Genomic DNA, 13,653 nt, shown 5'->3' with positions numbered 1-13,653 from the left:
TAAAATAATTTACATAGTAGCAATTGTTGTTGTTTGATATAAAACTGACATAAATTATAACTCTACTTTTTGTGATTGTGGCTCTTAAACTGCATATAAACAAACACGTATACAGTATCTTTTTGTTTGTGTCTCATAGTAGAAAACATCTGGATTGATTTTCAATATATAAAACACAAGGCAGACAAGGCATTCTTTTTTTAAGGAAATACATATTATGCCCGTGTTTAACACCACTGAAAACATTTAATAAATATACTTGCGTAATGTTATATACATTAAGAGAAATTGTGTGGAAACAATCCAAACATTTTAGTTTAACTGTAAAAGCATATTTATGGACTCTCACAGAATGTAAACACATAAAAGCTGTGTGGACTCTTCTCTAATTTAATCAATGTAATCTTTTTTGTCATATGAATTTGATATGGTATGTATTGATATGTATCACATACCCCTGTTATATGTTTGTGTTGTTTGTACTCTTGATTGTATTGTACTTGTAATGTACTTTAATTGTTTAAGAAAAAAAAATGTCATGGCGGAATTTAATGAGGTGTGTTAGAGCAGGAAAACATGAAGTGGAGCTAACTCTGAGTTACATTTCCAATCTGATAATTATTTCTGTGAATCATTAAAATCAAAACACAGCCACAGTGGGTGTTTTTCCTTTATTGAATATTTTTCTCTACAGTTGGTTTCAATACACTACACAGTTTTACTAACGCTGATACACACTACAGCAGTGTTTTCCAGTCTGGGTCCTGAAGGCGCCCTGCACATTTTTGTGCTTTCCTGACTTTAACACACCCACTTCACCTCAGGAAGGGCTTTTAATGAGCTGATAAGTTGGAATGAAAACACTCAAATATGCAGGGGTGGTGGGTAGTGCCAGTTGGACACTGCACTACAGGCCATTGTGAATGACCAACATAACGCAATATGTTCAGTGACATCTACTATAACAAAATAAAAATTTCCATTGGTTTCCAGTTTTCCCATTAGTTTGCAGTGTATTACATTACACTGAGCAGATTTAATCTCTTTCCAAACTCTTTGGACACATTTAGCCTACAGGGGCATCCGAATGGGGTAGCGGTTAGAATAATGTTCGGGTCACACAGCTGTCCTCCACACAGCAGACTAGGGCTTGATTCCCTGCTCAGACAAGAACACCAAGCACAAACTCCTAACAGATTCACCCACATTCATAATCAGCTGGTTCTTATTAGAGATGCAGGTCAATCTCTTGGAGCTAAACTAATTAACACTTAGTTGGACTCTGTAGACCCTTTAGTTCTAATAAACATACTAATGTTTCTTATCAATAACATTATGAAAAAAAGGATTTTTTTTGACTTCCATATTTGGCCTGTAATTAATATAATATAATGTTATTCAGTTGTATGCAAAACTTTCAGCCCTAAATGACACATTTTGTTGATTTTCTAAGTGAAAATATGTTAACGCATCCTCTACAGCTAGTTTAACACATTGAAATGATAACATATTGAACACATATTGAAGATACTGAAGAAAAAATGTAACTTTATTTAACAAATTTAACTTTAAACTTTTGCACAGGCCACATTTTGTGGTTTATGTTTTCCTTCAACATGTTAAATTCAACAAATAAACAGAAAAATGTGCATTAAAATGTGCAGAAGTGTGTTCTCTGTAAAGGATGGTCACTTTGAAGATCAACAGAACAAGTAATTTGACCAGGGTGCTCAAACTTTTGCACACAAGTGTTATAGACATAAACTAATATGCTGAAATAAAGTAATTTTTTACACACTGTGTGTTTCATTTATATATGTGTTGCAAATGAACCCTAAGCATGTTCACACATGTGGATGAATTGACTTGGTGCAGTATGTTTATTTTTTAAATTGTTATTAGTATCTTTAAACGTATCCGTGTTGAGATGTCACTCATTTGCAATCGGGAATTGACAACATGATAACAATGTTTTCAATGAGAAACATATTCAAAAACATTCAATAAACCCAAAGAGAAAAGGGAGGAAAATTCAATACGCTTCAGTTTATTTTAATGACATTTTTTTTTAAACGAGAAAAGATGATCAAACGAAGAAATTCAGATAGGTTAGCACACTCAGTTTTCACAGTCTATGCAACAAAGTGAAAAGTCCTTCTCGATTTTGTAAAGGGCTAATAAGATATCGAGAGTAAATCAGGAACTGAGAACGATAAAGATATGGAAAGAATGGAGGATGTCGTTATAGACCCCTCTGAGGGCCAGTCAGCTTGATTTAGATATATACTAGCGAATGATGAGAACTGCTGAAAGGGCAGGACCGTTGGCCTGTGGGGTCAAAATGTTCTGTTCCACAGAACTAACAGCCCCTGGCCTAAAAAGATCCCAGCCACTTCCGTCAAGTACATTTCAAACAAACATTTTTTATCATACATTTTCATTTATCATACATATCGGCACCATAAAACACAGACGTACAAATATTGATAAAGGTTTTAAATTCTGAGTTCGTCCAAAGCTTATGATACTAGTTGAGGCTCCACGTTCAAAAAAGTCAGCAAAACACCTCTCAGAAATAAAGATGCATCATACCTTTTCTGTTATCTTTCAACTTTTTTAATGATCACATACAGTCATATGCAAACGTCTGGGCTAAAAAAATCACGTTTTTTGATTTTTTGAGTTAATGCATCCTCTACATGGAACACTTCTGCACAATTTAATGCACAATCACTGTCTATTTGCTGAAAAAATAAAACATAAAATGTGGCTTGTGCAAAAATGATGACACATTTTATATTTTATGTTTTATTTTTTCCAACATGTTAAAATAGAAATTTGCAGAAAAATGTCCCATCGAGGATTTTCACTTCAACAAAATATGGGTTGTTGAAACATTTGCATACAACTATACATTTAGGATCGGATTGTAAGACGTTATTAAAGAAGGCCCTTGTTGAATCATCAAAGGCATTTTGTGATAGAGACAGAAAGCTTCACCAGCGAGAACACGTCCACTGAGGTGAGAGGCAGTGGCTTCTCTTCATCCTCATTATGACACCATTAATATCAACATTACATAACATTAGAAATGCCACTGTTTTCGTAGGTCAGCTAATGTGCTACATGCTAAGGTCATCCCAGAGGATCTACATATTGCATTTCAATAAGCATTGAGAATTTGAGAAAGCCAAAGACAATCACTGCAAACGACACTGGGCGTCTTTTTTTGCAAAGCGGAAGACTATCTTGAATGGAAACCCCGCCATGCTCCACGTTAGTCTCAATAATGGTACGTTAAGGAATACAGTAACACTATGTTTTGGCTTAAGAGTGACGAAAAGCACCAACAGTGCACTACGAGCACCAAAACCAGGTCTGCGTGCGATACTGTAATACCAGAGGACTTTTCTGCAAGCTTCTATCCTCACATCAGGCTTGAAAACCACCAAAGAGAGCTTTGCTGGATCAACACTTTAAGAATTGCACTTGGACCTTTCAGCTTCAGACGTGCCACCCTCTGTAAACATCTTTCTCTTTGAAATCTATTCTACTCCATAGCTTAGATGAAAAGAACCTCAGTACAATTATGCTTTACAAGACAAGTGGTGCACTTATATAGAGATTTTGGAATATAAAACAAAAAAAAATAATAAATTTGCACAGTTGAACATTTTCGTTTTTCGGAGGTTCATCCCACTTGCAGGTGAATGTGAGTTATGTGAGAATGTGTAAAGTGTGAGAAGTGTGTGTTCTCACATCTAAACATGCAGAAATGTCTACTTGTTTATGGTTGAAATAGAGAATATTTCTTAAGGCCGCCATCTATAATCTGTAATAATAACCCCTATGACTACTACGGAACCATCCTGGCTAGTTTAGGGCTGAATGATTTGGGGAAAATAGAGAATTGCATTTTTTTCTGGTCAATTTTTCAATTTAAATGCTTTTTTAAAAAAAAAATAAATTAAGCTCCTTGCCTTTTTTGGGCCAGAACCACAGTGATATTAAGTACAATCTCACTTACAACCTAATGCAATGCTGAATAATTCAGAATATAATTAAAATCGCAGCTCTTGCGATCCGAAAACTGCACTTTGAAAGTGCAATTTCGATGTTAAAACAATGAATCGTTCAGCCCAAAATGTCATGAATCTGTGAGAGACCAAGAGTTTGTGCTTGTATGTGGGGACAGTACACACTGGAGTGTGAAAATCAGTACAGAAATACAAAGGATATTGCTTGACCACAAGGTTCCAATGTGAATTTTGCACAAATATTCAATCTACATCGAGACACTCAATTCTTCTCTTCACTTTGTTTTATTATTTATTATTTGTTTGCGTCCAGTGTGTTTTGTCCACAGGGGTCGATGAGCAAGGGCTGTGGGACCAACCTCACACTGACAAACTAAGCACGAGCGAAAAAAAAAAAGCACAAGATCACCTCCATAAACCCATGATACATATATACCATTATATGCACCACAGTTCGAATATACTCATCATACATAGCAATGTGTTTTATATATAGAACATATAAATACACAGCAAATAGAGCAAAGGCAGTGACAATGCTTTTCATATTGAGGGAAAGGCGGGCTATTATTGTATATCATAATATAGTTTTTTGTTCTTTTAGAAAAATATCTATGTTTAAAACCAAAACCAGCTGCAACAAGCTCGCCCTCCTGTCTTCATTAACAAAAATAACCATTTTACATTTCTGAGCATTCATACATTACAATCATTGTACATACAGTATATATACACAATGAATATGTATATATACGCATACATAATATAGAGCATTTTTTTAGGATACTTTATGACATAAAAAAGGTTCATAGTGCACAACATGTCTTTTTTAGTTGCCAAATGTTGATAACAATGAAATAATATTATTAATAATAATAATAACAATATTTTTATAATTACAATAAGACAACAGTAACAGAGAAAAGGAGCGACTCACGGCCCCCCGCAAAGTTCCTCCATTTGGCAGCAACGGCACAATCAATAGCAAAAGAGAAAAGCGTAACAAAAAAAAGGTCCTTAACTCAAGATATCAAAAAACAATAATTAGCAAATTCACAGGAAAATAAAGTTTTCATATTCATAAACAACTCCTGTCTTTCTTCCTCCATCTGCTTTGGCCCACAATTGTGCTTTCTCAACATGTCAACCTCCTTAAAGAAAGAAATAAACTGGAGAAGCAGCTTCAGTGATGCCCTTTCACAATAAAAGCCTGCAGCTGCCCACGATGGGTTACTAAAGGACAGAGTCAGGCTGTAAAGGACTATGGGAACTTACAGAGGCCACTAGTCCAAGTGCTAAGAGGTTGTTTCAAAAATTTTCAAAAGTTCTTTTTTTCACTTTTTTTTCAAGGTTTCTCAAAACCAAGCTAGCCAACACTGACTGACAAGACATGTGCCACTTACATTAAGAGCCGCCTTTTGTATGTAACCTTCAGTTAGGCCACTTTTTTTGAGGGGTCAAAGCTAATACTATCATGGAAATGGACAGGAAACCACAGAAAACTGTCTTCGGTGGAGGGGGTGTGGCATTTAAATGGTCTGGAAAACACAAGGACAAATAACAGGCAAGAGATGACATGGGAAACCAGACAGGGTGGATTCAGAAGTGGAGAGCTGCAAAGTGAAGGTCAGCCTTTTCTCTCCTTTTTGCTTCTCAGAGGCCTCCAGACCTCGGATGGGCACGGCCGTGCCTAAGAGCTCCTCTGCTGGCCTTAAACTCTTCAAGCCCCTTCCCTACATCAGTCTGTTCCCTACATTTGCCCAACCGTTCAAGCAAATCCTCATGAAGGATGTAACAAAGGAATCCCATGCCTTTGGGCCTGCTGTGGCCTGAAACTCCGCTTGCCGTCGTTTGATCTGCATGCTATAGCTGGTGTTGGCTGTTTTGAAAGGTCTGCTCATAGTAAAAAGCTCTGCGGTTCCTCTGTGCAGTGCAGCAGGCTGGTCCATGCTGGGGAGGGGTGGGGGTCTGTGGCTCTGGGGTGGCCCGCCGATCATTCAAGGGTCCAGGGGCTTTCAGGGTCCAATGGGCTCTCAGGGGCTGAAGACTTCACAGAGAACCAGAGGTACATAGAGACAGGAGAGAGGAGAAACAGATGGGCAGATGGACGACGGGGGAGACAAGAAAAAGAGAGATAGATAGAGATAGACTGATTGATTGATTGATTGACTGATTGATTGACTGTTGGATGGGCAACAATGTCCCTCATTTTCATAGTCCCAGCACAATGACAAAGAAGAAGCAAGAGGAGGATTAGATGGAGGGATGAAGAAAGCGGGGGTGGGAGGATTTGCAGGATTTCGCAGTCTCCCCAAAAAACCCAAAAACCAAGTATGGAAGCCACAAAAGTTCTTTGTCCCCTTTTTTTCAGCTCAGACAAATACACTCTGCAGACGATTGGCATGGTGAGAAAGAGAGAGATGGAACACCAATGTGAGCAGGAGCAGAGAGAGAGAGAGAGCAGCGGGAAGGGATAAGTATAACTAAGTGCTTGTGTTATAAGGTGTCTTTTGAATGTGTGAGTGTGGATGTGCGGGGATGTCACAGGCTCTGGCGGTGGTGACTCATTTCAATACTATGCCTGAATTCAATACAAATTAATACTTGATGAAGTCATTCAGGCTCGATTTAAGCTACTAAAGCACTTAAGGATGGTGCAGAATTGCTTGGTTGGAGCGATAAAACTGAGAGGACTGCTGACCGGTCGAGGTATTTGACAATATTTCCAATTCTGAACTATGTGTGCAAAAATAATTCACCGAAAAATGCCCAAAGGCTTTGAATAAATACGGTACTAAGACGTCTGAAGCTTAACATGAAATAACAAAGGTATTATGCTAACAGAAGTGAATGCAATCTCACTAAACATGACTATGAAACTCTGCGTGCGGCTCTGCAATCAATGAAGTAAATTTCGTGTTTGTATATGCACGTTGATATGTGTGAGTATGTGAAAAGAACAAGGACAGGCAGGAAAGAGCAGGGCTCTCAGAGCGCAAGAAGTGAGGGCGAGTTCAGGGAGTCAGAGGACTGCTCGCTGCTGCTGGTTCGCTGGTTAGCGCTGACCCCGCAGGCTCCCTCTGGGTAGGTGAACACAAATGAAGATGTGTATGAGGGGTTGTAGCTGCCGGCGTCAGGGTTACCGCCACCGTCGGCAACGAGGCACGGGCCGCCCGGCGCCGGCTGGCTCTGCTCATAGAAAGAACTAGAAAAGGCTACCTCCTGCATCATCCCCTGCTGCTGCTGCGGTGGCTGCTGCTGCGCCGAAGGTGGCTGAGTCTGCGATGAGCCTGGCAGGTGGTGGTGGTGGGACGAGTAAGCAGGAGGCAGGTAGAAAGTGTCCTCCTTCACAGTCAGTCCCACCACGGAGACAGGTGCAGGAGGCGGGGGCGTCTGCTGCTGCAGCTGCGCCGGAGCCTCCTCCTGGTACGGGATCTTGCAGCCGGGCTGGTGGGCGATGAGCACAAACTCAAGTCGCTCCTTCTCCTTCTGCAGCTCCGAAATCTCGGCCTCCAGCTCGGCCTTCTCCTCCTCTAATATGTCTGTCTCCTGGAAGAGGGGAGGAGAGTGAGAGCGAGAGAGATGCTGAGCAACACACAAGACGGACAGACACCGACATAGACACAAAGTGCTTCAACATGCACAAAAGTTAATTAACAGAGCATTCTATTAGAAATTACAAGAACTTCGTATTGCCATTGGTCCCTACTCATGATACAAAAGCATTAACAAAGACATACAAAGGCATTTAACATTTTGTCCATAACAATGACACATAAAAGTAATTTTATTCTAGGAAACAACATGTTGTCCATCTTACATGTTGCTTCTAAAAGCATAAGATACTGTCATCAATTGCAGAGCTGTGCACAGAGATTCATAAACATTTCCAGTGAGATTGCATTTACTTCTGTATAATAAGGATCAGAAATCTCCTGCGAACTTAATAGTTTTGTTTATTTTTAAATATGTATATATACAAATCACTTCATTTTTGTATTTTTCAAAATTCTATCCATAGAACATAGGTTTCATCTGCACTGGTGGATGCAAGTGCAGACTGGCGCTCATAGGACTTGCATATGTAAGGGTCAAAACTGAACAAAATCATACTCGTAAACAAATTCAGAGTAAATATATTCTTTTTCCTCTAAAAGCATAAGACTAAACTCAACATAAATGGGCATACAGACATTCAACATCTGGTCACTTGATTGTAATGATAGTTACTCTATCCATTATAGGATTTTCAATGTAATTTCACTGGCCAATAAGACGACTTCACTCTACACACTACTACAAGTACATTACAATCACAACCATTTATACCAGCTCATACTATTCATCTACATCAGAGGTGCCCAATCCTGATCCTGGAGGTCTACAACCCTGCAGAGTTTAGCTCAAACCTTAATCTATCACACCTGATCCAGGTAATCAAGGCCTTCAGGGGCATCTGACTATATCAGCTAGGTGTGTTGGATCTGAACTCTTCAGGGTGGTAGATATCCAGGACCTGGATTGAGCCCTGGTGGATCACCTGATCCTCATCATTAATAAGTCATGCACCACAGCTAACAGAAAACTTGCCATTAAAGCTACACTATCCCATTAAATAAAATTAAAGCTACATTATGTAAGTTATGGGGAATTTTTGGTGGTGGAAATGTGCAATTGCACACAACATGCATATTTTATAATGTTGGTTGTACTTTGGACCCCTTCCCTGAGCAGATGAAAGAGTATTCAAAGAGAACACAGTCAAAATTTTGGTGAGGGATGTATGATCTGAGGTTGTGAGTGAATTATCTACTATTGTGATCATTTCTTCATCAGTGATGTTAATAATATTGATTTTGCATTTGGCCCAGACCTTCTTTTTGAGCCTGTGCATGTGAAGTTAATATGTAAACATGTATGATGTGGTCTGAAAAACTCCAGACTCTGACCTGACACCCCTGACATTCAAATTCTTATTTCAGACTTTACAGGGAAACTTGCAGCAGTGCAGGAACACCATAATTCAGTATGTTTGTTTTTCCCTCCTGACTCAGTTATGCTATTTCTTTGACTTTTACCAAAAAAATCCTTAAGCTTTGAACTAAAAAAGAAATATACACATGACCGAAGTCATTGTTTTGAAATCGCTCACCGATTGCAGTCTGTCTGTAAGCTCACGCCGCCGATTACGACACTTGGCTGCAGCCAGTTTGTTTCTCTCTCTTCTGACGCGCCTCTTCTCCTCCTCTTCTGGAGTCAGCTGGGAATATGGGATTAGAGGCCATGTAAATATGTCATTATATTTCAAAGAGAGCGCATTCTTTTGCAAAAAACACATGCCCACACTTTTCAAACGTTCAGACACAGCTTCATAGTCTTCATGTATACAAACCGTCTGGTTCAACATGATGCTCACTTACCGTTTCATCCCGAGTGCGGCGGCGGCTACGAGACTGGCGGACTGGGCCCGGAGTGTCTGAGCTGGGGGGGGTGAAGCCTGAGCCAGAGGAGAAACTAGGCCCTGGCAGATCGTAAGGGTCCAGGCCCACCGGCTGGGTCATGGTGGTCGTGCCTGTGCCACTCTGCCCAGGTGCCACGGAGGAGATGAGGGTGGGCTGCACCATCCACTGCAGGTCCTGGCTTGTGGTGATGGCCGTCACCGTGGGTACAAAGGAGCCAGGCATCTCCACCCCTGCTCCGCTGCCGGCTGTCCCGCCACCCGCCCCTACACCGCCAGCGGCAGATACACACTCCTGCAGAGCATTACAGCACAGATTAAGATCATATAAGGGGTCTTATAGAGCATTTGGGTTAAAGGAAAGTGTCCTGTAAACCAGTGCCATCTGTTTACATAATTACCTCTTTTCAGGACTTCCATTACCTTACAAACAGTTAGCTGATTCTGGTTCCCTATCAGACTTATTTCGTACATTAATTAAGTAGTAATAACTATGCAATTGTATTCTAAAGAAACAGTAAAACTGATGCAGAATTGTATATGTTAGGCTGGATGTCACACAATGTTTCTATGGCCTTTACATTTATAAATAATAATAATAATAATAATAATGATAATAATTTAGCTGACAGTTCCCTTTTAGACTAGTAGGCTACGTAAAATGAACTGTGAAGTTGAAAAGGAACTGTGCATTTGTAAAAAGAAATGGCTTGTAATTATGCTAAATGAATTATTAATTATTATTAAGGCTAATTATGCGGTAGAAAGCAGTCTGCGCAACGTTTTAATGATCTTGCCACATTAATTATGCAGTTTTAAAGGAGCTATGCCTTTGAAAAGAAAGGAAATGCTTTTAATGATAAAATTACAGGCGTCATTGGTTTGAGGATACGTTTGAAACTAGGCACATTCAACATTTTAAAATTTTTCAAAAAAAGAAAGAAAGAAAGACAGAAACACGATCAGACTCTCGGGGAGATTTTTAAAAAAGCAGCTCTTCTTTATTTAGAAAACAGCGGCGCCGGAGCGAGTTCGAACTAATGAATGTTCATGAGGAGCGTGTTAGACGGAGAAGACCACCGGCTTCGAATGCGCCAGTGCAGCCAATCAGCGCTCTCGAGTCACTTCCCCCCTCTTCTCGCTCGTTCCTCCCGCCTCCCTTCTCCCTCGTCACTCCCCCGGTGTTCCCCTTAGCAACGCGACGTAACACTCCAAAATAGAACGCATTTACGTCACTGCGCAGGAGGCGGGGCTGTGCGTGCCTACGTCGGAGAGTTCCACACGTTGCTAGCGGTCTGATTAGCAGCTACTACGGAGCGATGGAGGGTGATTTACTCGCTGAAGAGGGGACGAAAAATTATACACAGCTTCGAAATCGGAATAATTACGGCTTCACTGTAACTATAGCACCGTGTAAGATTCATATAAGGTTCTATACAGAAGCATTTCGTGCTTGAATGGTTCTTTGCACGGTGAAATTGTTCTTCAGATTGATGGAAAATGTGTTATACGCCTGACATTGTAACAACAACAGATGCCATACAGAACCATTTACATACAACACTACATTCTCCATCGATCCGAAGAGCCGTTTCACCATGCAGAGAACCCTGTAAGCATGCAGATGGCTCTATAGAGAACTCATGGTTCTGAATAGAACCCTTGCTTTTACTAAGAACCCATTTTTAAGTGTGCAGTATTCAGTTCTGTTACACTGCACTCCGCACATAGCAACTTTTCATGATCTGGCAACATCTCTGACATTGTTTTGTGTCCATGTCCTATAACAGTATAGCAGCAGACTAAACAGCGCAGGCTGATGTCTCGACAGCAAATGCACACGTAAGTTACCGCTGAAAGAAGTGAAAAGAAAACAGGGTAAAAGGGACTTACTTGTGGCGCACTGGTGGTGGGCGGGCTCCCGAAGGAGTCCACGGAGGACAGGTACTGCGATTCGGCAGAAGGGGACGAACTTCCACGGGAACCGGTGTCGAGGTCTCCGGGGAACCCCTGGAACATCTCCCCGGCAGAGCCGAGAGGAGCCGAGAAACCTAGCGCTCCCGGCGAAAACGGAACGTCACCTGTCAGCCAGTGAGAGATGCGGCGTTGTTGTGGTGCACTTTCTGGCAAGGCTGAAAATGCACCGCAGCGTTTAAATGGGCTTTATGGACTACACGTGCACACTCTAAAAGAGATCGCGCCAACGGTGCAACGTCTGGCTACGCTCGCTTTTGCGTGTCAGTCCGTAAAAGCAGATAAAAAAAAACAAAAACAAAAAAAAAACAAAACAACACTCAGCTGTGCCGTGACCTACCGTAACAAGATTTACTTGAAGACTCCGTCAAGATGCCCTTAGTCTCTTTCCAAAAAAGTTGCATTAAGATGGCAGTCCAGTTCTGCGCCGGAGAACACTTTCAAAACTCCAATCCAAGTATCACCTCCGCGCGTTCCGGGTAAAATCCGTGACGCCTCGCTCTTTTTTTAAAGATGTGCATTTATAAATCCATGAAATTGAATGGTTATCCCCCCAGCAGTGTGACGTGTGTGTGTTCACAGAACGAAAGGCGGTCGTGGAGTCGTTTTCTCGGCGCCGAGCTGTTCGTCTTTGAATGAAGCTTCTGAGTCCGCATTGTAAAGTAGGGAGTTCTGTCTCCGCCCCTTACTGGAGTTCCGCTGACGTAGATGCCCATATATGGTTCGCCGTTCTTGTGTTTTTGTTTTCGGTCTCCTAGGCGATGACGTGAAGGGATTCCCTCACCCACACAACCGTTACGGAGCGATCCAGAATAGCAGCGTTTACTATATTCACTTCCACGAGATATTTCTGTTTTTATTTATATATTTTTGGTTTTATTTATAACAAAAAATATTTATTTGTCATGTTTTAGAACATTTTAGCTTTTGCCATCTTATATTCACCATTGCTTTTCAGAAATATTTAGAAATATTAAGAATATCACATTTTATTTATATATGTGTTTATATAGAGCCTTTCTCACGCTCAAGAGCGCTTTACAGAAGACGATTCGGTTATATAAACAACATAAACATAGACAACGAGAACACAGACAAGAAACATTAACATTAATGTACAAAAATAGAACAAGACACACTGAATGGCTGAACTGTTGCAATTCAGTATTTTAAAGCAACTAAATAACTTGGACTTTTGAGTTAAGGAAAAGAAACTATGCTTTTAAATATAAAAACACATATATGTAATAAAAATATATATATAAATGTAATAAACGAGAACTTTCGAAGAAGACCTAAGAATGCAACATGTGTTGCAGCATGTAGGGATGTGGACCCTGGCCCCAACCCCCACCCAACAAGAAGTCTTCTTCATTATGCACACGGTAGGTGCTGACTATCACTGGAACTGAACTGTGAGTGCCTATAATAGTAGTAGTAATGGTAACAACACATAAAAGCATTTAATTATAATAATCATAATAATAAGTAGTAGTAGGCATTATACAACAATATGTATTTTTTTATTGGTGAAATGAAAAAGATCAGCTTCATAAAGCTTGGAATTGATGATAATCGAGACTAAATTCGTTAACCGACAATAACTGAGGAACGGGTCGAAGTCTGATTTCTCTGATTTTCTGATATCCTATTACTTTAATACGCAGACAAAATGTCACGAGATAAAAATATACACAGATCCCGTTAGCTGAACGTCTTTTATCAGAAGCCAACAAACAACACTGCAAAAAAGCATATAAACAGAGGAACACTAGGCTGTATACGTGGAACATGTAGTTAGTCATTTTTAAAATAACAATAATAAAAGACAGTGAGTAATAATAAGTGGAACATAGGACAGGAAGCTATAGGAAAACTCCAGAAAGGCTTTTGTAAGACACGTTATTTTTTCCCCACCCGTATTCAGTCAAGCCCGTCCTCGCTGCGCTGGGACGGACTTGCAGCATCACAGACAATTAAGGAATAAATAAAAAACAATAATAATAAAAAAACCTGGTTCCGATTCTTCTAAAGTTCGATGGTTGCTATAGTGACGTGAACGGCTCCTCGGTGCTGGCCAATCGCTGCAGGGAATGCGGGATGCAACTGACCAATCCTGGCGCAGGAGGCGGGACTGGTCGGAATAGCGGTGGGTAAAAAAAACTGGGGTGAGAGTGGGGATAG

General features: G+C 40.4%; 1 protein-coding gene across 4 annotated transcripts; it reads right to left on the bottom strand.

Annotated features, from left to right (window-relative positions):
* Window positions 1-4,309: 4,309 nt before the first annotated feature.
* On the bottom strand, window positions 4,310-12,109 carry fosb (FBJ murine osteosarcoma viral oncogene homolog B). 4 transcript variants are annotated; one of them, XM_036584861.1, is made up of 6 exons: window positions 11,810-12,109; window positions 11,389-11,627; window positions 9,458-9,790; window positions 9,190-9,297; window positions 7,257-7,586; window positions 4,310-7,117 (listed from the first exon to the last, which is right to left on the bottom strand). In XM_036584861.1, exons 1-6 carry the CDS (start codon window positions 11,871-11,873, stop codon window positions 7,052-7,054), a joined length of 1,140 nt encoding a protein of 379 aa, XP_036440754.1. In that variant the 5' UTR covers window positions 11,874-12,109; the 3' UTR covers window positions 4,310-7,051. The 4 variants fall into 4 exon arrangements, with proteins under 4 accessions (XP_036440754.1, XP_036440755.1, XP_036440752.1 ...); XM_036584862.1 differs by having other exon boundaries at window positions 11,389-11,576; XM_036584859.1 differs by having other exon boundaries at window positions 4,310-7,586.
* Between the last annotated feature and the right edge of the window lie 1,544 nt (window positions 12,110-13,653).

Source organism: Colossoma macropomum, unplaced genomic scaffold, assembly GCF_904425465.1.
Source record: "Colossoma macropomum unplaced genomic scaffold, Colossoma_macropomum, whole genome shotgun sequence".
In the NCBI taxonomy this organism is placed as follows: Eukaryota; Metazoa; Chordata; class Actinopteri; order Characiformes; family Serrasalmidae; genus Colossoma; species Colossoma macropomum.
The sequence above is the reverse complement of the archived record's forward strand: the minus strand, read 5'-3'. Positions and strand labels throughout refer to the sequence as shown.